Raw genomic sequence first — 26,672 nt, forward strand, 5'->3', positions numbered from 1 at the left:
GAAATCATCTTTGGTGGTGGGAAGTTTCTTAATGTACCTCTTCTTGGTACCCGGGGTGGAATCAACTATAACCCGGAGCTTGCTTTGCGACAGTTTGGTTTCCCGATGAAAGATAAGCCCATCAATCTTGCTACAGCTCCTTACTTCTTTCACTACTCCAATGCTCCCACCGGAATAAGAGAGGATTTCATGGAAGCTTGGTCTAAGCTTCGGAAGAAAGAGGTGAAGCATATGGGTGTAAGGTCCGGTATTGCTCACGAGGCCTATACACAGTGGGTGATAAACCAAGCTGAGGAGATTGGTATGCCTTACCCCTCTATGAGATATGTGTCTGCATCTATTCCTACCATGCCTTTGCCTCTACTCCCACCTACCCAGGAGATGTATCAGGAGCATCTAGCTATGGAGAGTCGGGAGAAGCACCAGTGGAGGGCTAGATACTATGAGGCTGAGAACTTGATCATGACTCTGGATGGAAAGGATGAGCAGCAGACTCATGAGGTCTTGACACTGAAGAAAGAGTTAGCTAAGGCTAAGAGAGAGATTGAAGAGAAAGATAGGTTGCTTATGAGGGACTCCAAGAGGGCTAGGAGTGCCCGTGACTTCTATGCACGATACTGCGACTATGAGTCTGAGTCTGAGGATGACGCCTCCACTTCCTACGCTTGAGGATTTCCTTTTCCTGTTGTTATTTCCATTTGTTTATGTTGGAATTGTCTTGTAAAACTATACGTTAATTGTTTGTTTCCCGTTCATGTTAATTGTTGTTTAGTAATGTTTACAAGTTTCTAGTTTGTCTAAAAACCCTTCGATAACATAAAAAAGAGTCTTTTTGCATATGCATTAATACATTTCATGCATCATATGCATCCACTGGTCACAAAAAACTTCTCTCGTGCTCATTGCCTCCTGGTTTTGTCCGCCGCAGTCTGAAAAGTGGCTCGTGTTCGCAAAGTCTACCAACCAGATAGAGTTCATCAAACAAGATTTCACAAGAGAAGGATGATGGCTAATTTTGAAGAAGAAAATGCTCAGCTCCGTGCCGAATTGGCTGCTATGAAAGAAGACTTGGCTAAGGCTCATGACGCTATGTCCACTATGATGGCTGCACAGGAACAACCAGCCACTTCTGTTCCAGTTACTGCTGAGGTGATTCCCTCTATCCCACTGTCTACTGTGGCTACTGATGCTCGGTTTGTTATGCCCAACGGCCGTCCTTATGGACTCCCACCTTTCTATTCTCCTAATACTGCTGCTGGTGTCTCTGGTTTTGCTGGTCAAGGACAGATTCCTGTGTCCACTGATATGCCTCAGGTGACTACTGTTGTTACCGACCCTATTGTACACACTGTGCAACAGGTGATTGATGTTGACACTCCTCGTGGACAAGATCCCGCAATGGAAGCTATGAAAAAACAGTTAAGGGAGTTGGCCGGAGAACTCCGTGAGGTCAAGGCTAGCCGGGGAAGCAATGGTGCTCCTACTAAAGCTCGTGATCTATGCTTGGTATCCCGATTTGAGGTTCCTAAGAAATTCAAAGAGCCAGAATTTGACAAATACAATGGAACTTCTTGTCCGCACAACCATGTTATCCGGTATGTCCGAAAGATGGCTAACTACGCAGACAATGATGCACTGATGATCCATTGCTTCCAGAGTAGCTTGACAGATGATGCAGCAGATTGGTACACCAGTCTGAGCAAAGACAACATCCATACTTTTGAGGAACTCGCTGCTGCTTTTGAAGGTCAATATGAGTTCAACACTCGTCTGAGGCCAAACAGGGACTCTCTTAAAGCCCTATCTCAGAAATCAGGTGAAACCTTCCGAGAATATGCTCAAAGGTGGAGAGGGGCAGCTGCCCGCGTTTCTCCTCGACTTGACGAGGAAGAATTGACACAGACATTCCTGAAGACTCTGAAGAAGGAATACAAGGAGAGAATGATAGTCTCTGCCCCAAACAACTTCTCTGATATGGTTACAATGGGAACTCGCCTAGAGGAGGCTGTCCGAGATGGTATTATTGTCCTTGAGAAGGGTGAATCTTCATCCAGTGCACCGAAGAAATACGGTAATGGTCATCATAAGAGGAAAGAATATGACGTAGGGATGGTATCTGGTAACCCGTCTGCAGCAGCCATGCAACTACCTTTGCCCTATCACTACATGCAATACTCTCAACATCCTTTCTTCCCACCATTCTACCAGCAATATCCTCTGCCACCGGGTCAACCACCAGTGCCCGTCAATGCTATTGCTCAACAAGTACAACAACAGCCTCCTGCTCAGCAGCAACGGCAGCAACAACAGGGTCCCCGACCCAAACCTTCTTTTCCACCAATACCAATGCGGTATGGTGAGCTGCTCCCAACTCTACTGGCCAAGGGGCACTGCGTCACCAGACTAGGCAAGCCTCCGCCTGATCCATTGCCTCCCAGGTTCCGACAGGACCTAACATGTGAATTCCATCAGGGTGCTCAAGGCCATGATGTTGAAGGTTGCTTTGCTCTGAAATATATTGTGAAAGACCTGATAGAAAAGGGACGGTTGACTTTTGAGAACAGTGTTCCTCATGTCCTTGACAATCCGCTTCCAAACCATGCTGTTGTTAACGTGATTGAGGCTTTTGAAAGAGTCCCCGTTCCTCAAGAGGATCCCGTGCTGGATATCCACAATGTTGTTACCCCCTTGGTACCGCTACATGTCAAACTTTGCCAGGCCTCTTTGTTCAATCATGATCATGCTTCCTGTTTAGGATGTCTGCAGAATCCTATGGGCTGTTGTGTAGTGCAAGGTGATATCCAGAGCTTGATGGATGATAAACACTTGATTGCCAGTGATGTATGTGTGATTGTGCCAGTGTTCCATGACTCTCCTGTTGAAAGTGTGTCTCAGACAAGGAATATTGAGCCCTTAGTGATCAGATTACCTGGTCCGGTGTCTTATGCCTCTACAAAAGCAATTCCTTACAAATACAATGCAACCATGATTGAGAACGGAGTGGAGGTGCCTCTGGTACCCCCAGCTACAGTTGATAACGTTGCCGGTGAAATTACAACCCTGAGAAGCGGAAAAATCCGTCCACCCTTGTTTCAAAGGACGGTGGTGACACCTATTGCCGCGATAACTCCGCCAGTTGCTCCTCCTGTTGACAAGAGCCCCGGCCCAACAGGTCAATCTATCGAAGAGTCCAATCTGGACGAAATCCTGAGGCTTATCAAGAAAAGTGACTATAAGATTGTTGACCAGCTGCTACAAACCCCATCAAAGATATCCATCCTGTCTCTGCTCATGAGCTCAGAAGCTCATAGGAAGGTGTTGATGAAGATACTTGAGCAAGCTTATGTTGATCATGAAGTCTCTGTGGAGCAATTCAATGGAATAGTGGGTAATATTACCGCTTGCAATAGCTTGGGATTCGGTGATGATGAACTCCCCGAAGCAGGGAAACACCACAACTTGGCTCTACATATCTCGGTGCACTGCAAGTCTGATATGATATCCAACGTGTTGGTGGACACTGGATCATCGTTGAATGTAATGCCTGAGTCCGCACTAAGGCAATTGAGTCATCATGGAATTTCTCTGAGGGGTAGCAGCTATCTGGTTAAAGCTTTTGATGGATCCCGCAAGGATGTCCTCAGGGAAGTAGACTTGCCAATTACCATTGGTCCTGAGACATTTCAGATCACATTCCAAGTCATGGACATTAATGCTTCCTACAGTTGTCTCCTCGGAAGGCCGCGGATTCACGACGCTGGAGCAGTCACTTCTACTTTGCACCAGAAGCTCAAGTTCATGAGGAACGGGTCCGCTGAAGGGACGTCATTTCAAGGCTTGACTGTTGAGGGTGCAGAACCCCGGAGGGCTGGTGCTAGCATGGCTTCACTGAAAGACGCCCAGAAGGCTGTTCAAGAAGGGCAGGCTGCTGGCTGGGGCAAAGTGATTCAGATTTTGGAAAACAAGCGTAAAGAGGGCCTTGGATTCTCCCCGACATCTGCTGTTTCAAAGGGAACTTTCTACAGTGCTGGGTTCATTAATGCTATTGCTGAAGATGCTGCTGGAAGTAGTCATGTGCCTACATTTGTTATACCAGGAGGCACTGTGAGAAATTGGGAGACCATTGATGTTCCTTTAGTCATGCATGCTTCCATGTAATGTGTCTTGTTGCTCATGTTTTTTTTTTCGTTTTGTTTTCAAAATAACAATCCTTTCGCTCTGCCCAAGGCGAAAGTGATATCATTGTAAGGGCGTGTTTGTTTCGGCATTGCCGTTATCAATAAAAAGTTGTCGTCTTTTCCGCGACTCTTTGTTTTTTACCTTTTTAGTGCCTTTTCTTGGAAATAATGGTAATGCCAGAAAAAACCAAAACATCTGTATTTTCTTATTAATTTCAAAAATCTGCATGAAAAAACTTTTTTCTAAAATCATCCCAATCATATTATGCAGATTGAACCATAATAAACCCGTTGAACACAGTGACCCTATGGTTCCTCCAAATTTTGAATTCCCTGTATATGAAGCTGAAGATGAGGAGGATGATGAAGAGATACCAAATGAGATCACTCGACTGCTTGAGCAAGAAAGAAGAGCCATTCAACCTCACCAGGAAGAGATTGAACTCATCAACCTGGGTACTGAAGAAAACAAGCGAGAGATCAAGATTGGTGCTGCACTTGAGCCAGAAGTGAAAAAGAAGATTACTCAGCTTCTCCATGATTATCCAGATGTCTTTGCATGGTCCTATGAAGATATGCCGGGTCTAGATCCCAAGATTGTGGAGCATCGGATACCGACAAGACCTGAATGTCTTCCTGTCAAACAGAAATTAAGAAGGTCTCGTCCAGACATGGCTCTTAAGATCAAGGCTGAAGTACAAAAGCAAATTGATGCGGGTTTCCTCATGACAGCTGAATACCCTGAGTGGATTGCCAACATCGTACCAGTACCAAAGAAAGATGGGAAAGTTCGAATGTGTGTTGATTACAGAGATCTGAACAAAGCCAGTCCAAAAGATAACTTCCCATTGCCTCATATTGATGTGCTTGTTGACAGTACTGCTCAATCCAAAGTGTTCTCCTTTATGGATGGTTTCTCTGGCTATAATCAGATACGGATGTCACCTGAAGATAGAGAGAAGACGTCCTTCATCACTCCATGGGGAACATTCTGTTATAAAGTGATGCCGTTCGGCCTGATAAATGTTGGTGCTACCTATCAAAGGGGTATGACCACTCTGTTTCATGATATGATTCACAAAGAGATTGAAGTATATGTTGATGATATGATTGTGAAGTCAAGTGATGAAGAGCAGCATGTTGTGTATTTGAAAAAGATGTTTGAAAGACTGAGAAAGTACAAGCTGCGGTTGAATCCTAACAAGTGCACATTCGGTGTACGATCTGGAAAGTTGCTAGGCTTCATTGTCAGCCAGAGAGGCATTGAAGTTGATCCTGACAAAGTCCGAGCCATCAGAGAGATGCCGGCCCCTCAAACTGAGAAGCAAGTCAGAGGTTTCCTCGGACGTCTGAATTATATTTCAAGATTCATATCTCACATGACCACTACTTGTGGACCAATTTTCAAATTGCTCAGAAAGAATCAGCCTGTTGTATGGAATGATGAATGTCAGGAAGCTTTTGATAGCATTAAAGAATACCTGTTAGAGCCACCTATCCTTGTCCCACCAGTGGAAGGAAGGCCTTTGATTATGTATCTATCAGTGTTAGATGATTCAGTGGGTTGTGTTCTCGGTCAACAAGATGAGACTGGTAAGAAAGAACATGCTATCTACTATCTGAGCAAGAAGTTCACCGACTGTGAGACTCGGTATACAATGCTTGAAAAGACTTGTTGTGCTTTAGCCTGGGCTGCCAAACGCCTGCGTCATTATATGGTGAATCATACAACTTGGTTGATATCCCGAATGGATCCAATCAAGTACATCTTTGAAAAGCCTGCTGTTACTGGAAAGATTGCACGGTGGCAAATGTTGTTGTCTGAATATGATATTGTGTACAAAGCTCAGAAAGCAATCAAAGGAAGTATCCTTGCTGAGCATCTTGCTTGTCAGCCTCTTGATGATTACCAGCCAATTAAGTTTGATTTCCCTGATGAAGAGATTATGTATCTGAAAGCAAAAGACTGTGAAGAGCCACTGATCAATGAAGGGCCGGATCCCAATAGCAAATGGGGATTGGTGTTTGATGGTGCTGTTAATGCTTATGGTAAAGCAATTGGAGCCATCATTGTAACTCCACAGGGGCACCACATTCCTTTCACCGCTCGAATAACTTTCGAATGCACAAACAATATAGCTGAGTATGAAGCATGCATCTTGGGTATTGAAGAAGCCCTTGACCTGAGAATCAAACACCTTGACATCTATGGAGATTCTGCACTTGTTATCAATCAGATAAAGGGTGAATGGGAGACTCATCATGAGAAATTGATCCCATACCGTGACTATGCAAGACGTCTGTTGACATACTTCACAAAGGTTGAGCTGCACCACATCCCTCGGGATGAAAATCAGATGGCTGACGCTCTTGCTACTTTATCTTCCATGTTTCGTGTCAATCACTGGAATGATGTGCCTGTAATCAAAGTGCAGCGTCTTGACAGACCCGCTCATGTGTTTACTATTGAAAATATGCCAGATCAGGCTGATGAAGATGTGAATGATAAAAAGCCTTGGTACTACAACATCAAGCAATTCTTGCAGAATCGTGAATATCCGCTTGGTGCTTCCAACAGGGATAAAAAGATATTGAGGCGATGGGCTAGTAAATTCCTTCTGGACGGAGAAATCCTATACAAGAGGAACTATGACATGGTCTTGTTGAGATGTGTTGACAAACAAGAAGCTGAGAAATTGATGCATGATGTACATGACGGTACCTTTGGGACCCATGCTTCGGGTCACACCATGTCAAGAAAGCTGTTAAGAGCCGGCTATTACTGGATAACTATGGAACGTGACTGCCACAAACATGCCAAGAGATGCCACAAATGTCAAATTTATGCTGATAAGATTCATGTGCCTCCACATGCCCTCAATGTTATATCTTCCCCATGGCCTTTCTCTATGTGGGGTATTGACATGATCGGAAGAATTGAACCAAAAGCTTCCAATGGACATCGTTTCATTCTAGTGGCAATTGATTATTTCACCAAGTGGGTTGAAGCTGCCTCCTATGCAAATGTGACCAAGCAAGTGGTTGTCAAATTTATCAAGAATAACATCATCTGTCAGTATGGTGTTCCCAACAAGATCATCACTGACAATGGTTCCAATCTGAACAATAGTATGATGCAAGCTTTATGTGAAGAATTCAAAATTGAACATCACAACTCTTCTCCTTATAGACCTCAGATGAATGGTGCAGTTGAGGCCGCTAACAAGAACATCAAGAAGATTGTTCAGAAGATGGTCACTACTTACAAAGACTGGCATGAGATGCTACCTTTTGCCTTGCATGGTTACCGTACTACAGTGCGCAGTTCAACCGGGGCAACTCCTTTCTCTCTGGTGTATGGTATGGAAGCAGTTTTCCCTCTGGAAGTGGAGATTCCATCTCTTCGAGTGATCATGGAAGCAAAGTTAACTGAGGCTGAATGGTGTCAAAGTCGGTACGATCAATTAAATCTGATTGAAGAGAAACGTATGGATGCTATGGCTCATGGGCAGTTGTATCAAGTACGAATGAAGAATGCTTTTGACAAGAAAGTCCGACCTCGAGAATTCAAGGAAGGCGAACTTGTATTGAAAAGAAGGATAAGTCAGCAACCCGACCCAAGGGGCAAGTGGACACCTAACTATGAAGGTCCTTATGTTGTCAAGAGGGCTTTCTCTAGTGGTGCTTTGATTCTTACACACATGGATGGTGTTGAACTCCCAAATCCCGTTAATGCCGATATAGTCAAGAAATACTTTGTCTAGAAAGAAAAGAACAGCGTGGTAGGTCGAAAACCCGAAAGGGCGGCCTAGGCAAAAATGCGCTTCCCGGTGGATCGAAAACCCGAAAGGGCGATCCAGGCAAAAGTTAGGGACAAAAAAAAAATGAATATGAAAAAGCTCGCTGAGATTGTACGCAACTCAGGCAAGAATGAGCGCCTCGATGAGCCGAAAACCCGAAAGGGCGGTTCATGCAAGAATGAGGTTGATAAAAGACAAGTAACTATATCTGGCAAATCACCATCACCCCTTGGGGCATCTGCAACTGTCAATGATCGTCTTCATCAGAGGCTTCTGTGCTTGTGAATTCAAAATTTCTATGAAATGTAGCGGTCATCGTGTTCAATGTATCACCAACCAATAAAATTACCATTTTCCAAGCTTTGTAAATCCGTGAAGTCATGCCTTTGGCTGACTTTCACTCTTCTACATCAATTTGAGCCTGTGCTATTGTTTGAAACTCTATTTTTCTTTTCTAATTTCAATGCCATGTACAAAACAATTTCTTTCTATTTGATAATGTCAATGTCTGAAACAAACATCTTTGAGAATTGAAAAAAAATTTCCTGTCTACTTTGAAAGCAAACCTGAGCAATAGGGTACATTTCAATGAAACATGCATGAATGAATGAATGTCAATGTCTATTTTCAATACATGTTACAAGCAGGTTACTCCCCAGGATGATCTGTGGTCAATGGCAAGAATGAAAAACAGAATGAAAAATTGAAAAAAATACAAATGAAAAGCTCGCTAAGTTGAAAACCCGAAAGGGCGGCTTAGGCAAAAATGAGCACCCCGCTGATTGACAACCTATGAAGGCAATCTAGGCAAAAATGGGGCAATGAAAAGAATCTATTCCCCGGTGAATCGAAAACCCGAAAGGGCGGTTCAGGCAAAAATGGGGTTTGAAAATGAAAGAATGGAATAAATAAAAGCATTGACCACAGATGCGAACATCCAATGGTTACCCAGCACTGACACGCCTAGCAACGGCGACCTGTATCCAAGAACCTTCCAAGGGTCCCTCCTTTACAAGTTTTATTGCCCTCAGCCATGGTTTTGACACGTCTCTCAACGACGGTCTCTCCAAAAGAGGTTTTCCCCTGTGAATATGTTGCAGCACGAGCCACTACGTGCCCAATCTTCCAATGTTTTGTCTGCCTTTGTGAAGCTTCTCTGTCAAATTACAAACCAATCATGCATTTCAAGCATTCATACATGCATAATCATGCATTTTATGTGCTCACACATTCAATAATCTTGCTATACCGTACATACATGGTGCATATCCAACTGTCAACTGTCAAATTCAATGTTAATTTCAATTTCCAACTCAATTCCAATTCCTATTCCAATTTCAATTGTCAAATTCGATGCAATCTCAACTTTCCAATCTCAATTTCAAACCATGTCAAATGTCAAATTCGAAGCAATCTCAATTTCAATCCAATCTCAACGTCAATGTCAATTTCCAATTTCAATCCAATCTCAATGTCAATGTCAATGTCAATGTCAATGTCAATTTCCAATTTCAATCCAATCTCAATGTCAATGTCAATGTCAATGTCAATTTCCAATTTCAATCTAATCTCAATGTCAATGTCAATGACAATGTCAATTTTCAATTCAATTCCAATCCAATTTCAATGTCAATTGCAACTCTCCAATCCAATGTCTATGTCTATGTCTCTGTTCAATCTCAACTTTCAATCTCTCTTTCAATGTCAACTTTCAATTCAAATCAATGCCAATTCACTCTCAATTTGCTTTTGGGCCAACAAAAATGGTCATGTCTATTTTCAAATCAAGTCAATAACAATTTACCCTCAATTGGTATCTTGTTAAGCCAGACTCTCAATTTGTATCTTGTTACTGGTCAAGTGCCAGGTTCGATCCAAAAAAAGAACCACTTGTACCTGCTCATATGCCTATGCTTCCGGACAAACGACAAGTTCGATCTGAAGAACAGTTTGTACCCAGCTTATGCTTTGTTATCGGTCAAACGGCAAGTTCGATCTAAAGGAACAGTTTGCACCCTCCCACATGACGTGGTGATAATCCAACAAGCAAGTTTGATCCAAAGAACAGCTTGTATCAACCCTTTTGTCTAGGTCTCCAGCCAAACGGCCAGTTCAATTCAAAGAACAGTTTGTGTCTGCCTATCTGTTTGTATCTTCAACCAAGTGTCAAGTTCGATCCAAAGAACAGCCTGTATCTGCCTATATGTCTATGTTTCCGGTCAAGCGCCAAGTTCGATCCCAAGAATAGCTTGAACCTATCTCTTGTTTTATATTCCTCGGTCAAGTGGCTAGTTCGACCCAAAGAACAACTTGTACCCTATCTTCTATCCCTGGTTTGTCTACCCTGTCAGTGTCTATCTGAATCCCCAGTGACATGACAGGTTCCATAGACTCCAGTTGGTTGTCTTGCATTCATAATCAAAGTATTGCATGACATTCATGTTTTGAAAATCTAAGAGCGTATTTTTATGTCCAAAAGCAGTGCAAATGTTAATATTTAAGTATCTTTGTCCTGTCAACTCTAAGACTTCATCTCTTGACTCTCCGGACAAAGAAACTTAAATAGGGCAGCTGTTATACCCTAATTTTGGACCTAAAAATACTAACTCAATTCATCTTATCTTGCACTTCAAGCCATTTGAACTGGCTCTGATCAACTGCATCTTTCTCTGCATTTTATTTCAATATTGTCTGCAAAATTTACACATAAGGGCATTTTAGTCATTTCCTATGTTAAAATTTCTTTCAATCATTAAAATTTTGGTTGAGTCTTTTCATTTGGTTAGAATAAGTCTTTGTTTCATTCTATGTCAAAATCCAGTTCAAAAATTAGCATTAGAAGTCACTTTAAGTCAGTTTTGCCCCCCCAGGGGCATTTTAGTCTTTTCATGTGTCAAAACCCTGTTTAAACTCTCAAAATTGTCTCTGAGTCTTTTAAGTTGGTTTAAATAAACTTTTGTTTCAATTCTCTGTTAAAAAATCATTTTAAAGTTGCATCTGAGTCATTTTTAGTCGTTTTAGCCCCAGGGGCATTTTGGTCATTTCACACGAAATTTTGGCAGAGAGAGGTTACTTTAAAGTACCTCATTTAGGCCATTGGTTCGTTTTAGTCCGTTTTGTCAAATTTTAATCGTTTCGCTTTACGTTTAGTTAAATTACCATTTTTATTCCAATTTTATTTTTAGTTTTTTTTTCTAAGTCCAAAGTGTCCAAAATTACATTCTAGTCCTTTTTAATTTTCTTTTTTAGGCCTTTTAATTTCGCATTTTTTGCATATTAGTCCTTTTTTGTTTCAATTTTTTCCTCAAGTCTTAAAAATTGCATATCAGTCCAGTCCTCTTTATTGCAGGAAAGTCCCCAAGGTCTTAAAATTTGCAGGAAGGTCCCCAGGTCCAAAATAGGCCAAGGCCGAGCCATTTCAAGTCCAAGTCCAGGTGTCCAATTCCTATTGGTCCAGTCATTACACTTGGCACCTATAAATAAGGGCCAACTCATCATTGCACAAGGAGAATCACCATACATCAGATTACACATCATCAACAACACAGTCACATTTCTCTCTCTTCCAACTCTCTCCACCGTAACAAACTATTACGGCCACCACAGTCACCACCGTAACCGAATTAAACCACCATAACAAACACTCAAATTAGCATCAATCTTCATCAAATTCATACAGAAAATCACTACGAATTCTCAGAAAACAAGAACTGAAGCATCCAATTCGAAGAAGTGTTTCATAGAATTAAGCTTGTTCTCAGTTGATTTTCCACGAAAATCATCATCATCGAACGTTCTTTTTCGCATCTTCTTGCAATTCAAGTTAGAAACGATCACAAGAAGAATTGAACCAGTCAAGAGAGAGAAGAAGAAGAACTGAAGGAGAATTGAACCAGTCAAGAGAGAGAAGAAGATTCACCGATTTATTTTCGGTTGCAAAGGTTTCGAAGGCTTACCAGAACAATCAAGAACGAACGCAGGATCCTCTTGTTCGAATCTCCAAACAAATCCAGGTAAACTCATGTAAACCTTCTCGTTTAGTTCGTAAATCATCATCGAAGGTTCTAATTGAAAAATTAAACGGTGAATTGAAGTGGAAATTCGAAGAGTTTCGAAAACTGAATTGAAACCCTAATTTCAAAAAAATCATGAAGATTCACCGTTTATTCTTCGAAATAAAGCATAGATTCATCATCAGCATGTAAAATAAGTCAAGATAGGGTTTAGTTTCGAAAAGATTGAAGAAAATTTTCGAAACCCTAAAACGAAGAAACAAGTGTAGATCTGCTCAAATCCATGCCTTATTTTGAAAAACGAGTGTAAGAATCGTAAAGAGGAGACTCAAATGAACACGATGGTGCAAAAAGTTTCGAAAAATGTCCAGGTGTGGTGGCGCCGCCGGCGAACCACCACACCTCCGCCGTCGTGTTCATCGGAGAAGATGAAGAGAGATTGCAGAGCATCTCTCTCTAGAATTTTGTAGTGAGAGAGAGGGAAAGAAGAAATGGACTGGACCGGTCTCTTTGTGCTTATATAGGCACTTGAACCGGTCTGGTTCAATTCGGCTCATTCCATCTCCCAATCTCCTTCGTTAGATCCTCAATTCTCCACGTGGATGATCCTGATGCGTTGTTTCTGTGTTCCTGTTTGGTCTTATGGTGTGCTGCGTGTTTATGTCCGTTTGATCTGCTTTTCAAAGACGTGTATGGTGTAGATTCAATTCTTGTGCGTGTCTGTTATGGCTTATGGTATGCTGTACGTTCTTGACTGTTGGATCCAGGTTAAAACTGATCTGGATCAATCCAACGCCTCTGAGGCACTTGGATGATCCAGAATCCGTTTTCCCTTTGGGCCTGGGCCTAATATCCTTACAGTTTTCGTTTTGCCCTTATTCTTTGCTATTTTGACACTATAATTTGTTATTTGCACCACTGCAGGTTTGAAATTTTTTGATAAGATCCTAGAAAAATTTATAGAATTTTCTTAGTGTTTTTGTGATGTTCTTGTGTTGTTTTTACCCTAAAAAACTTGATAAAAAAATATATAGACATTTTTAGAGTATTTTCTTGAATTTTCTTGTTAAAAATTAGTGGAAATTGGTTTAATTTTGTTTCTAAGTCTTGATGTGCATTTGAGATTCATGATGTGTGTTTTTGTGAAGAATTTACCATAGATTGAATGTGTTTTCTACTGGTCATATGCATATGTGGTTTACTTACTTGTCTTGCAAGTAAGGTTAGTGTAAAATAGGTCTAAGTTCACCTTAAAGTGTGAGGCTCACTATGACTCTTAGATTCTCATTTCTTTTAAGTCTTGAATTTTATATCTAAAAATGTGATGAACCATGGGAATTATAGGTCATGGTTAAGCCTTGCCTTGATGAGGAATTTTAGGTCTATTTTACACTACTTTTGTTTTTTTATATATCCATTCTTTTCCTCCTTTTGGTTATAATAGCTTTACTTGCTTATGTCTCTCCTTTTTATGCCTCATATTACTAACCATTTCCTCCATTGTGTTTCATACATCATGAGCATTTCTCTTCCCATCTCACATCTTCATTCTTTTATTTTTCTACCCTTTAGAATTCATGCTAAGTTTAGAATGTAAATACTTAGGAGTTTTGTAATATTTTACTTTCATGTCACTTTTAATTTCTTGGCAAAGAGGCCATAGAATGTATCTAGGGTATGATGTAAAGGACAATGGACTCTAATAATGTACACCGACACAAGCACCGACACATGCACACACACCACTTTAGGTATATAGTTAGAATATGCATGTTTAGATGTATGTTTAGGATTGTATGTTTAGATGAATGTTTAGGCTCCATACTTAAAAAAACCAATTTTCCAAAAATGTGAACAACGTCACTCAAATCATTTTCAAAATAAACCTTGGGATCAAAATCCCATTGCATTTTCCCTTTTTCATTTTCTTAATCAAATTTCAATGAAAATTAATCATACATGACCTTTTTTGCAAATAACTAATCAAACCCCACCTTTTCTTAATTCTCATGCCTTTAAGGCCTCTCAATCTCCATTCTTCAAAATTCAATTTTCAAACTTAAAATCAACCAACAAAAACAAAAACATTTTTTGAGAGAGAACTACGGTGGATTTGATCCCTTAAACGGGTACGTAGGCAAGGAACAAACTTCCTTCAATTCAACTAAAATAAAAATCCAAAAACATTCTTCTCCCTCCAATTCTTCATTTAGAACATTCTTAGGTTTAATAAATACTTTCAAAATAGCATTTAAAAAATAAAGCGCGCGCGTAGAAATTAAAGACGGTTCCTATAGGATACTATAGTCGTTATGGGTGCCTAACACCTTCCCGTAGCGAAAACAACTCCCGGACCTCGATTCTCAAGGGTTTTGCTTACTTTTTCCCTTCCCAAGAAAAAATAAGATATCACCGGTTTAAAAGGTTCAAACGTAATCAATGTTTGACACCCGAAAACCAAGATAAAACAACAGCTATCAAAGGACCCCGATTCAAAATGTCATCTATCAGAGGACTCCAGTTCTAAATACCTCTAATATAAAGTCTCTACTATGCAAGGCGTATCAAATTCAAGACATCTCCAATGCAAAGTCTCTGTGGTTCAATGTATCTGTAAATTTAAAGCATCCCCAGTTCAACATACTTACAACTCCAAAACATCTGTGTTTCAAAGCATCTGCAATCCGGAAGTGTCTACCATTCAAGCATTCGAACAAAGGAATTCAAAGTTGCCAGTGAGAACAATGTTATTGTGTTCAATGTATCCTTTCAAATATGATTACCATCTTCCAAACTTTTTAGATCTGTGGAGCTGCGCCCTCGGCCGGTTACCACTCTCCTACATCAATTTGAGCCTGTGCCCATTTATTTGGAACTCTCATTTCTTCTACTTGCAAAATTTCTTCTATTTGTGATGCTAATACTTAAAGCAAAATTTCAAAAATCTTTTTTCAAAAAAAATCTTTTTATGCAAACAACGAACATGCACTATCTTTGAACTTATGAACAGGTGAAACATGCATCAACATCCATCTCAACATGCAATATGTACATACAATCTCTCCAGGACAAACTGTGGTCAATGGCAAGAATGAAAAAACAGAATGAAAAATGGAAAAAACGAAAAATGGAAAAATGCAAATGAAAAGCTCGCTAAGTCGAAAACCCGAAAGGGCGGCTTAGCCCAAAATGAGCGCCCCGCTGATTGACAACCTATGAAGGCAATTCAGGCAAAAATGGGGCAATGAAAAGAATTTATTCCCGGTGAATCGAAAACCCGAAAGGCCGGTTCAGGCAAAAATGGGATTGAAAAATGAAAGAATGAAAATGAAAATGAAAGCATTGACCACAGGTGCGACATTCAAAGTCTACCCAACACTAGTTCTGGAGAACTGGCGACCTCTGCCAAAGTCTTGTCAAAAAGATTTCCATGTGAAACATTCAATGTATATCCATTACTAATTCCTGAGAAATGGCGACTTCTGTCCGAGTTTGTTCGAAGAATTTTCAGGGGCAATTTTCAAAGTCTATCCAGCTTGCGACTTCTACCAAGGTTTTGATCAAATGGCCTCCCCCAAGAAGCATGTACTATTGCAAGTATGATATGATCAGGTTCTCTCAGTTATGGTTTTGATACGTTTTTTCAACGACGTCATCCCCTTTGAAGATAGCCGAGTGCGTATGTTGTAGCTCAAGTCACTACGTGCCCAATCTTCCAATGTTTTGTCTATCTCTGTGAAATTTTCTTGCCAAGTTAAAAGCCAATCATGCATTTCCAAGCATTCATACATGCATAATCATGCATTTTATGTGCTCATACATTTGATGATTTTTGATATACCATACATACATTTCGCATTTCCAATTTTAACTGTCAATTCAACTCAATCTCCACTTTCAATTCAATTCAATTTCAACTTTTAGTTCAATTCAATCTCAACTCTCAATTCAAATTCTATGCCTATGTCTATGTCTATGTCTCTGTTGAACCTTCAATTCAATTCAATTTCTATGTCTATGTCTCTGTTAAACTTTCAATTCAATTCAATGTCTATGCTTATGTCTATGTCTCTGTTAAACTTTCAATTCAATTCCATGTTTGTGTCTCTGTTGATCTCAACTTTCAATGTCTCTCTCAAATGTCAACTTTCAATTCAAATTCAAATCAATGTTAATTCACTCTCAATTTGCTTTTGGGCCAACAACAATGGTCATGTCTATTTTCAAGTCAAGTCAATGTCAATAAACCCTCAATTTGTATCTTGATTAAATCAAACTTCCAATATACCTTGTTATATGGGTCAAGTGGCAAGTTCGATCCAAAGAACAGCTTGTACCTGCTTATATGCCTATGTTTTCGGTCAAACGGCAAGTTCGATCCAAAGAACAGTTTGTACCCTTGCTTATGTCTTGTTTTCGGTCAAACGGCAAGTTCGATCCAAAGAACAGTTTGTACCCTTGCTTATGTCTTGTTTTCGGTCAAACGACAAGTTTGATCCAAAGAACAGTTTGTACCCTTGCTTATGTCTTGTTTCCGGTCAAACGGCAAGTTCGATCCAAAGAACAGTTTGTACCCTTGCTTATGTTTTGTTATCGGTCAAACGACAAGTTCGATCCAAAGAACAGTTTGCACCTACTTACATGTTGTGGTACTGATCAAGCGGCAAGTTCGATCCAAAGAACAACTTGTATCTACCCTTTGTCTATATCTCTGATCAAGCGGCAAGTTCGATCCAAAGAACAGCTTGTATCTGCCTATATGGCTATGTCTTCAATCAAGTGGCAAGTTCGATCCAAAGAACAGCTTGTATCCGCCTATATGGCTATGTTTTCAATCAAGTGGCAAGTTCGATCCAAAGAACAGCTTGTATCCGCCTATATGGCTATGTTTTCAATCAAGTGGCAAGTTCGATCCAAAGAACAGCTTGTATCTGCCTATATGGCTATGTTTTCAATCAAGTGGTAGGTTCGATCCAAAGAACAGCTTGTACCCATCTCTTGCTTGTATCTCTTGGTCAAGTGGCAAGTTCGATCCAAAGAACAGCTTGTACCCATCTCTTGTTTGTATCTCTTGGTCAAGTGGCAAGTTCGATCCAAAGAACAGCTTGTACCCATCTCTTGTTTGTATCTCTCGGTCAAGTGGCAGGTTCGATCCAAAGAACGGCTTGTACCTCTCTTTTGTCCCCTGGTTTGTCTACCCTATCAATGTCTACCTAGATCCCCAGTGATATGACGTGCTCTGTAGACTCCAGTTGTTAGTCTTGCATTCATAATCGAAATGGTGCATGGCATTCATGTTTTGAAAATCTGTGAGCGTATTTTTACGTCCAAAAACAGTGCAAATGTTAATATTTAAGTATCTTCGTCCCGTCAAATCAAAGACTCCGTCTCTTGACTCACCGGACAAAGAAACTTTAATAGGGACAGCTGTTATACCCTAATTTTGGACCTAAAAATACTGACTCAATTCTTCTTTTCCTGCATGTTAAAACCACCCAAAGGGTTTTTTTCTTGCATTTTAAGTCATTTGATTTGTCTCTGATCAATTGCATCTTTCTCTGCATTTTATTTCAATGATATTTGCAAAATTCATGAAAAAGGGTATTTTAGTCATTTCCTGCATTCAACTCATTTTAATCCTTGAAAATTGTTTGAGTCTTTTCAATTGGTTTGTATAAGTCCTTGTTTCAATCTCATGTCAAAATTCATTTCAAAAATATCAGTTGAGTCATTTTTGAGTCAGTTTAGCCCCTAAGGGCATTTTGGTCATTTCCTATGTTAGAATTTCTTTCAATCTTTGAAAAGTTGCCCCTGAGTCATTTCAATTGGTTTGAATAAACTCTTGTTTAGTTCTATGTTAAAATCCGTTTTAAAATTGCATCTGAGACATTTTGAGTCATTTTAGTCCCCAGGGGCATTTTGTCATTTCACATAAAATTTTGGCAGAGAGAGGTTACTTTAAAGTACCTCATTTAAGTAGTTGGTTCACTTTAGTCCGTTTTGTTATTTTTAACTGTTTCACTTTACGTTATTTTCAAATTACATTTTTTTACCAATTTTATTTTAATTACATTTTAGTCCTTTTTCCATTTTTGCATTTTAGTCCTTTGCTTTTTAGTTAATTGCAGATCAGTCCAAAAATTAGTTACAAGTCGAGTGCCACATGGCATCAGCAGATTGGTCCAGGGTGCACAAGTGTCACCTATAAAAGTCCAGTCATAGTCAATGGTCAAGGGACTAATCACTTTTTGCCAACTCACAAAAACACTTTCACTTTTTCTCTCTCTGATCATCAAAGATCAAACTCCACAAAATTCCAGAAACTGAGATGAATGTTCAAGAACATTCATCCCCTTTCTGAACCCTAACCACCTAGAACCACCGTAACAAACTTTTCCGGCCACCCTAACTAACCAAAACAACCGCAAGCCACCGTTCCAAAACACCAAATTCACCTCAAATCATCACCAATTCACCATTGAAACATCAATTCTCAACAATTCTACCACAAACGAATCCGATTCAATAATCATTTCATCAAATCAGTTTCGAATTCATCGTTTTCCACAAGGTTCAACATCACAGAATACTCAACAACCCCGAAATCACCAGAAGAGCTCAAGAAAGTTCGCGAAAGTGAGAAGAGGAACAAGAACGAATTCAAAGAAAAAGGAACAGAATCGCAAGATTCGACGAACAAAAAGGGAGGAAGACAGCAACAGATCGGAACTACTTCCTTGAAGTATTCCCGTCGTTCTTCTTCTCCGTTTTCGAACCAGAGGTAACCATTCATCATCCTTACCGTTTCGTTTGAATACCAAATTTTCCTAGCCTAAAACTTTAGATCTGCTCCGATCTGCTCATCATCTTTGAAAACTAATTGTGGATTTGAAAAGAGGAGAGAAAGAGCTGTTTAAAACCGTAAAGAAAGTTCAGATCGGAGCAGATCGGAGCTCCGACACGGCGGCGCCACCACCGGCCACCGCGTCGGAGAAAAGAGGCCTCGTCGAAGAAGAGAGAGTCACTTGCAGACTCTCTCTCTCTCTAGATTTCATTTTAGTGAGAGAAGGAGAGGGTGGAAATGAACCAAAACCGGTTCAAGGCCTTATATAGGCCAATGAACCGGTCTGACCCATGGTTTGTATCCAACCCGGCCTGTTACTCTCCCCAGGCCCACTCTGCGTGCTTGTATGCCTTGGTGCTACGTGCACCCCCTGCTTCCTGCATTTCTTGTTGAAAATTGCTATGTGAACCCCCCTGTTGTGTTAATTTTTGCATGATAAAATTCTAAAAAGAATGCCTATTATTTTCCTGTCATTTTTGTTGATTCTTGATAATTCTTGCATGTTGATACTAAAAAATATGTGGAAAATATTTTGTGGTTTTTGTTAACTCAATGAGTCGAGATGTGGTAAAATTTTCTAAGACTTGTGTGAATCTTTGGCTTATGATTGTGGACACTTGATGTTTGCTTGTGAAATGTAAACTCATGCTGAAATTCTCTTCAAAATTATGTGCAACCTTCTTGTATTTTTGGCCCACCTTTTCTTGTAAAACTTTGTGCAATTTTGAATTGATTTTGGCTCTTGAATTTGGCACATAATAGTAGGCTTTGAATATGCATTCTTTTAGTGAGTTGGCTTCTTGATTTATGCCATGCTTCATACATCCATAAGCATCTCACACTTCATCTCCTCCTTCGCTTTATTTCATGCACTTTAAATTTTACCAAAACTTAGTTAGAATGTAAAAGCTTAGGAATTTTTGTACTTTACTTTTATGCAATTTTAATTTCTTGCAAGACCATAGCATGTATCGAGGCCAATGATGTAATATGGACAATGGACTCTAGTGACGAACACCGACACAAGCACCGACACATGCACACACATCACATAGATAGGTTTAGATGTATGACTAGGATATGCATGTTTAGATGTATGTTTAGGATTGAATGTTTAGATGAATGCTTAGGATTTACACTTAGAAAAATCAATTTTCCAAAAAACTTGAACAACATCACTCAAATCATTCTCTTAATAAACCTTGGGATCAAAATCCCATTGCATTTTCTCTTTTATTTTCTTAATCAAATTTCAATGAAAATTAATCATACTTGACTTTTTTTTCCAAAATCACTAATCAAACCTCACTTTTTCCTAAAATCTCATGCCTTTAAGGCCTTTCAATCTCATTCTTCAAATTCAAATTTTCAAACTTAAAATCAACCAACAAAAACAAAAACATTTTCTGGAAGAGAACTACGGTGGATTTGATCCCTTAAAAGGGTACGTAGGCAAGGAACCAAAATTCCTTCAATTCAAATAAAACAAAAATTCAAACACTTTCTTCTCCCTCCAATTCTTCACATAGTAAACTCTTAGGTGCAGATAACATTTTTTCAAATAGCATTTAAAAATAAAGCGCGCGCGTAGAAAGTAAAGACGGTTCCTATAGGATACTATAGTCGTTATGGGTGTCTAACACCTTCCTGTAGCGAAAACAACTCCCGGACCTCGATTCTCAAGGGTTTTGCTTATTTTTCCCTTCCCAAGAAAAAATGAGATATCAAAGGTTAAAAAGGTTCAAACGTAATCAATGTTTGACACCGGAAAGACCAAGATAAAACACACAGTACAACAGAACCATTCATTCAGTGCCAACTAAACAAACTCCAGTCCTATTTCTCTCTCTTCTCCACAGAATCAAACCCTAACCGTTTCAGAAAAATCTCAAGAACACGATGAAGTTCATGAAGAACTTCATCCCCAAATCCTAAACCCTAATTGTCCAGAATCAAAATCCACCTCAATTCATCACAAAATTCATCACAAAATCCATCGCGATCACGAAGGATTCAGAAAGAGAAGAAGAGGATCGAAGTGGAAACGAAGAGGAATCAAGCATCAGAAAAGTTCAAAAAAGACGAAGAGTGAGAAGACGAAGAATCTTCGATTTATTTTCGAAGATTGAACCAGAACACTTACCGGAAGCAAAAGCAAGGCACCAGAACTCTTTTCACTGTTTCTTTGCTCGAATCTCCGAATTACAACGAGGTAATCCATTAATCCTCCTCTGTTTCACAGTTTCATTCGTATAAGTGTGATTTCTTCACGAAACGATGTAGATCTACAATGTTTAAAACGTTTAGTCACAAGTTTCATTGAAATCTTTTGAAAAGAGTTTAAAACCGAAGGATTAGGAGTAGATCTACGTCGTTTTGTGGCTTATTTGTGTTTTTTGGTTATGAATTTGTGTTTAGCGTAAAGAAACAAGTAGAAAGATGTTTAGATCAGGCTTTTTTGAGCCAAGAAAGTGGTGGTTAGGTTTCCGTCACCGGAATCTTCGCCGGTGGTGGTCAAGTCCGCCGGAGAAGACAACCGGCATCTCAGAGAGAAGGGAGAGCGTGTTAGGATTTAGAGAGAGAAAGAAAGGGAAAAAAATGAAGAAAACGTTGGGGAAGGGTTTATATAAACATCTAGATTGTGTTTCCACCGTCAGATCTAGGGTTAGGGGGAACTGGATTAATCCAACGCCCCTGATGCGTTTGGATAGTCCAGATCCCTGTTGGATCTTGGGCATGGGCTTCAGTCTGACTGGACTTCGTATTCTTGTGTTTTTGTTGCTATATCAATACTGCTTCTTGCTGTTTGCACCCCCTATGTGTTCAAAAGCTTTGATAAAAGTCCTAGAAAAATTCCTATGGGTTTTCAACGTGTTTCTTGATATTTTTGTGAATGTTTTACATATTAAAATTGATAAAAAATATATATGATATCACTTGTGATTTGTTTGTCTTTCTTGTGAATTTTTGCTATGTTTTGATATGATATTTTGTCAAATTGATACTTGTACTTGTTGTGTAATCTTGTGATATGCTTGCCTCTGATTTGTGTCTTTTTTTTTACTGTTTGTGAATGTAATTTGTCAATTTCTTGTGTTGCAAGTTATGTGGATATTTGTTTGTGAAAATAAAGTGCCAAGTGTGCCAAAAAGTATATCATGATCCTTGAATTGAATATGCCCTTATAATTCTCACATTCTTAATGCAATGAAGCCTTTGAAAAATTGTTATGATATGAGAATTATAGGTCATGTGCATATTGAGAGGTTATGGTGAATTTTTATTACATTTTGACACTTTATTCTTGTTATTTTTGCTATTCTTTGTTTAGTATTTCCTTGCCTATCTTTCTATCATCCTATGCCTATTATTACTAACCACTTTGTTCATTGTTTCATAAGCATCCCTCATCATCTTCACCTCATTCTCCGTTTCTTTTCTATTGCACTTTATTTTGGCTTTAATTCATTTTATGTGAGATTAAGTTCTCACAAGGGAAGTAGTTTGTATTTAGGCAAATGATGTAAAGGACAATGGACTCTAATGATGTACACCGACACAAGCACCAACACATGCACACACATCACATAGATACTTTAGATGTATGTTTAGGATATGCATGCCTTAGATGTATGTTTAGGGAATGTATGCTTAGATGTATGTCTAGGAACTTCGAAACTTAGGCAAAAATCCTTTTTCCAAAAAAATATGAACAATTTCACTCAAATGATTTTCTAAATAAACCTTGGGGTCCAAGATCCCATTGATTTTCCCTTTCTTTTCTTAAAAAACCTTAATGAATTTTAATCATACTTAGACTTCTTTTGCAAAACAATTAATTCCACCTCACATTTTTTAAATCTCATGCCCTTGAGGCCTCTCTCTCTTATTCTTTAAAATTCCATTTTTCAAAATTAAAATCAACCAACAAAAACAAAAAAAAAAATTTTGGAAGAGAACTACGATGGATTTGATCCCTTAAAAGGGTGCGTAGGCAAGGAACCAATATTCCTTCAATTCCAATAAAACAAAAATTCAAACATTCTTCTCCCTCCAATTCTTCACTTAGTAAACCCTTAGGTGTAAATATCATTTTTCAAATAGCATTTAAAAATAAAGCGCGCGCGTAGAAAGTAAAGACGTTTCCTATAGGATATTATAGTCATTATGGGTGCCTAACACCTTCCCATAATGAAAACAACTCCCGAACCTCTATTCTCAAGGGTTTTTCTTATTTTTCCCTTCCCAAGAAAAAATGAGATATCAAAGGTTAAAAAGGTTCAAACTTAATCAATGTTTGACACCCGAAAATCCAAGATAAAACAGCTGGCGACGTCACTGGGGAGATTTGAGAGTTACGCCTAGTCTTTATTTTTACGCTTGCGCTTGTATTTTTACTTGCTTCTTTTACTTGCTTTCTTATGTGAATAAATGTTTAAATTCTTGCAAAACGTGTGGGGGTGAGAATATCAAAAGTCCTACACCCGGACTGAGTGAACTTAGGATTTAGGGGGGATATAATCGACAATTCAATCCGGGGGTTGCCTCGTGTATTGGATTATGCGATCAATCCCACATAGCTAAGGCATTTTGGGGGTGATGTTGTCGGCGCGTGTTGTCACGTTTAGGCACTTTACTTCTAATTGTTCTATGACGCTATGAACCGTAGATAACCAAACCCATCCATGGCCATTTTCTAGGATGTAGTGCGGAGGCTAAACCGAGTGTTGTCTCGAGTTTTAGTCATCACGCGATACTACACTCGAGACAACACTCAAGTTAGACCTTCTTATGGATAATCATGGAGCGAGTGTTTGTCTCGTGGTACCATGATATACGTAAGAGAGGTTGCGACTTGGGAACCTTTTTAGAACCCGTTTACTATTTCCCAAAGCCCTAGTTTCACCGAACACCGTGTCCACCCATGACTCCTTGACTTTAAATCTTAACCCTCCATGTTTTCTCCGTACTTGAATGTGATCATGCATACATGCATACATGCATAAACTTTTTTCCCATGCATTTATTGAAGGGCTAAGACAAATTAAATTTGTAAACATTGTAGGAATGGGGAAGAATAAGTTCTACAAGTTCATGGAAGTTGATTTGGCTAGCTTGAGAGACTTGGCACTCAAGATTGAGGATCCGACTGGTTTCCGACATCGTTACGGGGACTTACTTACTATTCTTAGGACTAATGTGGTTGAGAACCTTGTGCACACTTTAGTGCAATTCTATGATCGGGATAATCGGTGCTTCACTTTTCCTGACTTTCAGTTGGTACCTACTCTTGAGGCTTATTCTTCCTTGACTGGTTTACCTATAGCTGAGGGGATACCTTTTACGGGTCTTGAGCATCCTCCTACTCCCTTGATTATTGCTAAGGATCTCCATCTCATGACCTCTGATGTCTCCAAGAATCTTGTCACTAAGGCTCGCATCCGAGGGTTCACTTCGAAGTATCTACTTGAGAGAGCCAATCTCAAAACTACTTGTCAGGACACTCTTGAGGCTATTCTTGCACTACTAATCTATGGGCTTATTCTCTTTCCAAATCTTGACGACTTCGTGGATATGAATGCTATTATGATCTTCCGCTCCAAGAATCCGGTTCCTACTTTGCTTGCTGACACATACCATGCTATCCACGATCGATCCAGCAAGGGTCGTGGATACATTTTCTGCTGTGTACCTCTCCTATACAGGTGGTTTATTTCGCACCTTCCGAAGTCTTTCCATGATAATCCGGAGAATTGGTCAATTTCACATCGGATTATGGCTCTCACCCCTAATGAAGTAGTTTGGCTTACTCCCGCAGCTAAAGTCAAAGAAATTATCTTTGGTGGTGGGAAGTTTCTTAATGTACCTCTTCTTGGTACCCGAGGTGGAATCAACTATAACCCGGAGCTCGCATTGTGACAATTTGGTTTCCCGATGAAAGAAAAGCCCATCAATCTTGCTACATCTCCTTATTTCTTCCATTACTCCAATGCTCCTACCGGGATAAGAGAAGACTTCATAGAGGCTTGGTCTAATATTTGGAAGAAAGATGTGAAGCATATGGGTGTGAGATCCGGTATTGCTCATGAGGCTTATACTCAATGGGTGATAAACCAAGCTGAGAAGATTGGCATGCCTTACCCCGCCATGAGATACGTGTCTGCATCTACTCCATCCATGCCTTTGCCTCTACTACCACCTACTTAGGAGATGTATCAGGAGCATCTAGCTATGGAGAGTTGGGAGAAGCATCAATGGAGGACTAGATACTATGAGGCTGAGAATTTGATCATGACTTTGGATGGAAAAGATGAGCAGAAGACTCATGAGGTTTTGACATTGAAGAGGGAATTGGCTAAGGCTAGAAAAGAAATTGAAGAAAAGGATAGGTTGCTTATGAGGGATTCCAAGAGGGCTAGAGGTGCCCATGACCTCTATGCCCGATATTGCAGCTATGAGTCTGAGTATGAGCCTGAGGATGATCCCTCCACTTCCTATGTTTGAGGATTTCTGTTTCCTGTTGTTATTTCCAGTTGTTGTTTACATTTCAAAGTCTATCCTTGGCTTGGCATTTCAAAGGGAACTGTCCTGTAAAACTATATGTTGATTTGTTTGTTTCCCATTTATTTTAATTGTTGTGTGGTAATGTTTACAAAAGTCCTAATTTGTCTAAAACCCTCCGATAACACAAAAAGAGTCTTTTTGCATATGCATTTACACATCTCATGCATCATATGCATTCATTGGTCACAAAAAACTTCCCTCGTGCTCATTGCCTCCTGGTTTTTTCCGCCGCAGTCTGAAAGGTGGCTCGTGCTCGTAAAGTTTACCAACCAGCTAGAATTCATCAGACAAGATTGTACAAAAGAAGAAACATGGCTAACTTTGAAGAGGAGAAAGCTCAGCTCCGTGCCAAATTGGCTGCTATGAAAGAAGACTTGGCTAAGGCTCATGAAACTATGTCTACTCTGATGGCTGCACAAGAACAACTAGCCACATCTGTTCCAGTTTCTACTGAAGGGATCCCATCTATCCCACTGTCTACTGGGGCTTATGATGCTCGTTTTATTATGCCCAACGGGCGTCCTTATGGACTCTCAGCTTTCTATGCTCCCAATACTGCAGCCGGTATCTCTGGTGTTGCCAATCAAGGACAGATTCCTACAACGACTCTTATTCCTACAACCACCTCTATGCCTCAAGTGACTACTATTGCTACCGAACCTGTTGTACACACTGTGCATCAGGTGATCGATGTTGACACTCCACGTGGACAGGACCCTGTAATAAAGGCTATGAAAGAACAGTTGAGAGAGCTAGCTGGAGAGCTTCGTGAAGTCAAAGCTAGCCGTGGGAACGGTGTATCTGCCAAGGCTCGTGATCTATGCCTTGTATCCCGACTTGAGATTCCTAAGAAGTTCAAAATGCCAGATTTCGACAAGTACAATGGATCTTCTTGTCCACACAAGTGCACGGTTCCTAAAACAAGATAGGCCAAACCGCAAGTGCACGGTCTATCAAAGTAAGCGCAAAACCCTCAATCTTCTTCAAATCTTCTTCAATCTTCATCAATGGCAACCTCAAGTTCAAGTGCTCCATAATCTACTTATGACTACAGAGGAAGAAGCATGAAACTAGAAGAATGGGAACTGCAGGTTCAGATAGAAAATCCGGTGGATTTTGAATCACTAGCTTTTCATAAGTGTTGGATAAGAAGTTACTGCGAAGAGCAAGGCCTTACACCATACTTCAAAATGTTGAATGGACCAACATACGAAGCCATGGTTAGGCACTTTTGGGTGAGAGCTAAGGTATATGACAAAGCTGCGTCTATAGC

The 26,672-nt window shown here is 39.8% G+C and overlaps 1 protein-coding gene across 1 annotated transcript; it reads left to right on the plus strand.

Annotated features, from left to right (window-relative positions):
* Positions 1-900: 900 nt before the first annotated feature.
* On the plus strand, positions 901-26,328 carry LOC146953696 (uncharacterized). Its single transcript, XM_085742291.1, has 3 exons — positions 901-1,341; positions 1,456-3,172; positions 25,961-26,328. Exons 1-3 carry the CDS (start codon positions 1,003-1,005, stop codon positions 26,326-26,328), a joined length of 2,424 nt encoding a protein of 807 aa, XP_085598417.1. The 5' UTR covers positions 901-1,002.
* Positions 26,329-26,672: the final 344 nt, after the last annotated feature.

Source organism: Medicago sativa, chromosome 1 (genome assembly GCF_051527215.1).
Source record: "Medicago sativa cultivar Bolivia chromosome 1, Bolivia_mono, whole genome shotgun sequence".
Taxonomy (NCBI): Eukaryota; Viridiplantae; Streptophyta; class Magnoliopsida; order Fabales; family Fabaceae; genus Medicago; species Medicago sativa.

Excerpts from the sequence above, each read along its gene's own strand:
- LOC146953696 (XM_085742291.1), top strand. The coding sequence starts at position 1,003 with ATGATGGCTAATTTTGAAGAAGAAAATGCTCAGCTCCGTGCCGAATTG. Across the intron at positions 1,342-1,455 it reads CTGTTGTTACCGACCCTATT|GCTAGCCGGGGAAGCAATGG; the intron begins GTACACACTGTG and ends CGTGAGGTCAAG. Across the intron at positions 3,173-25,960 it reads CAAGAGCCCCGGCCCAACAG|CCGGTATCTCTGGTGTTGCC; the intron begins GTCAATCTATCG and ends CCAATACTGCAG.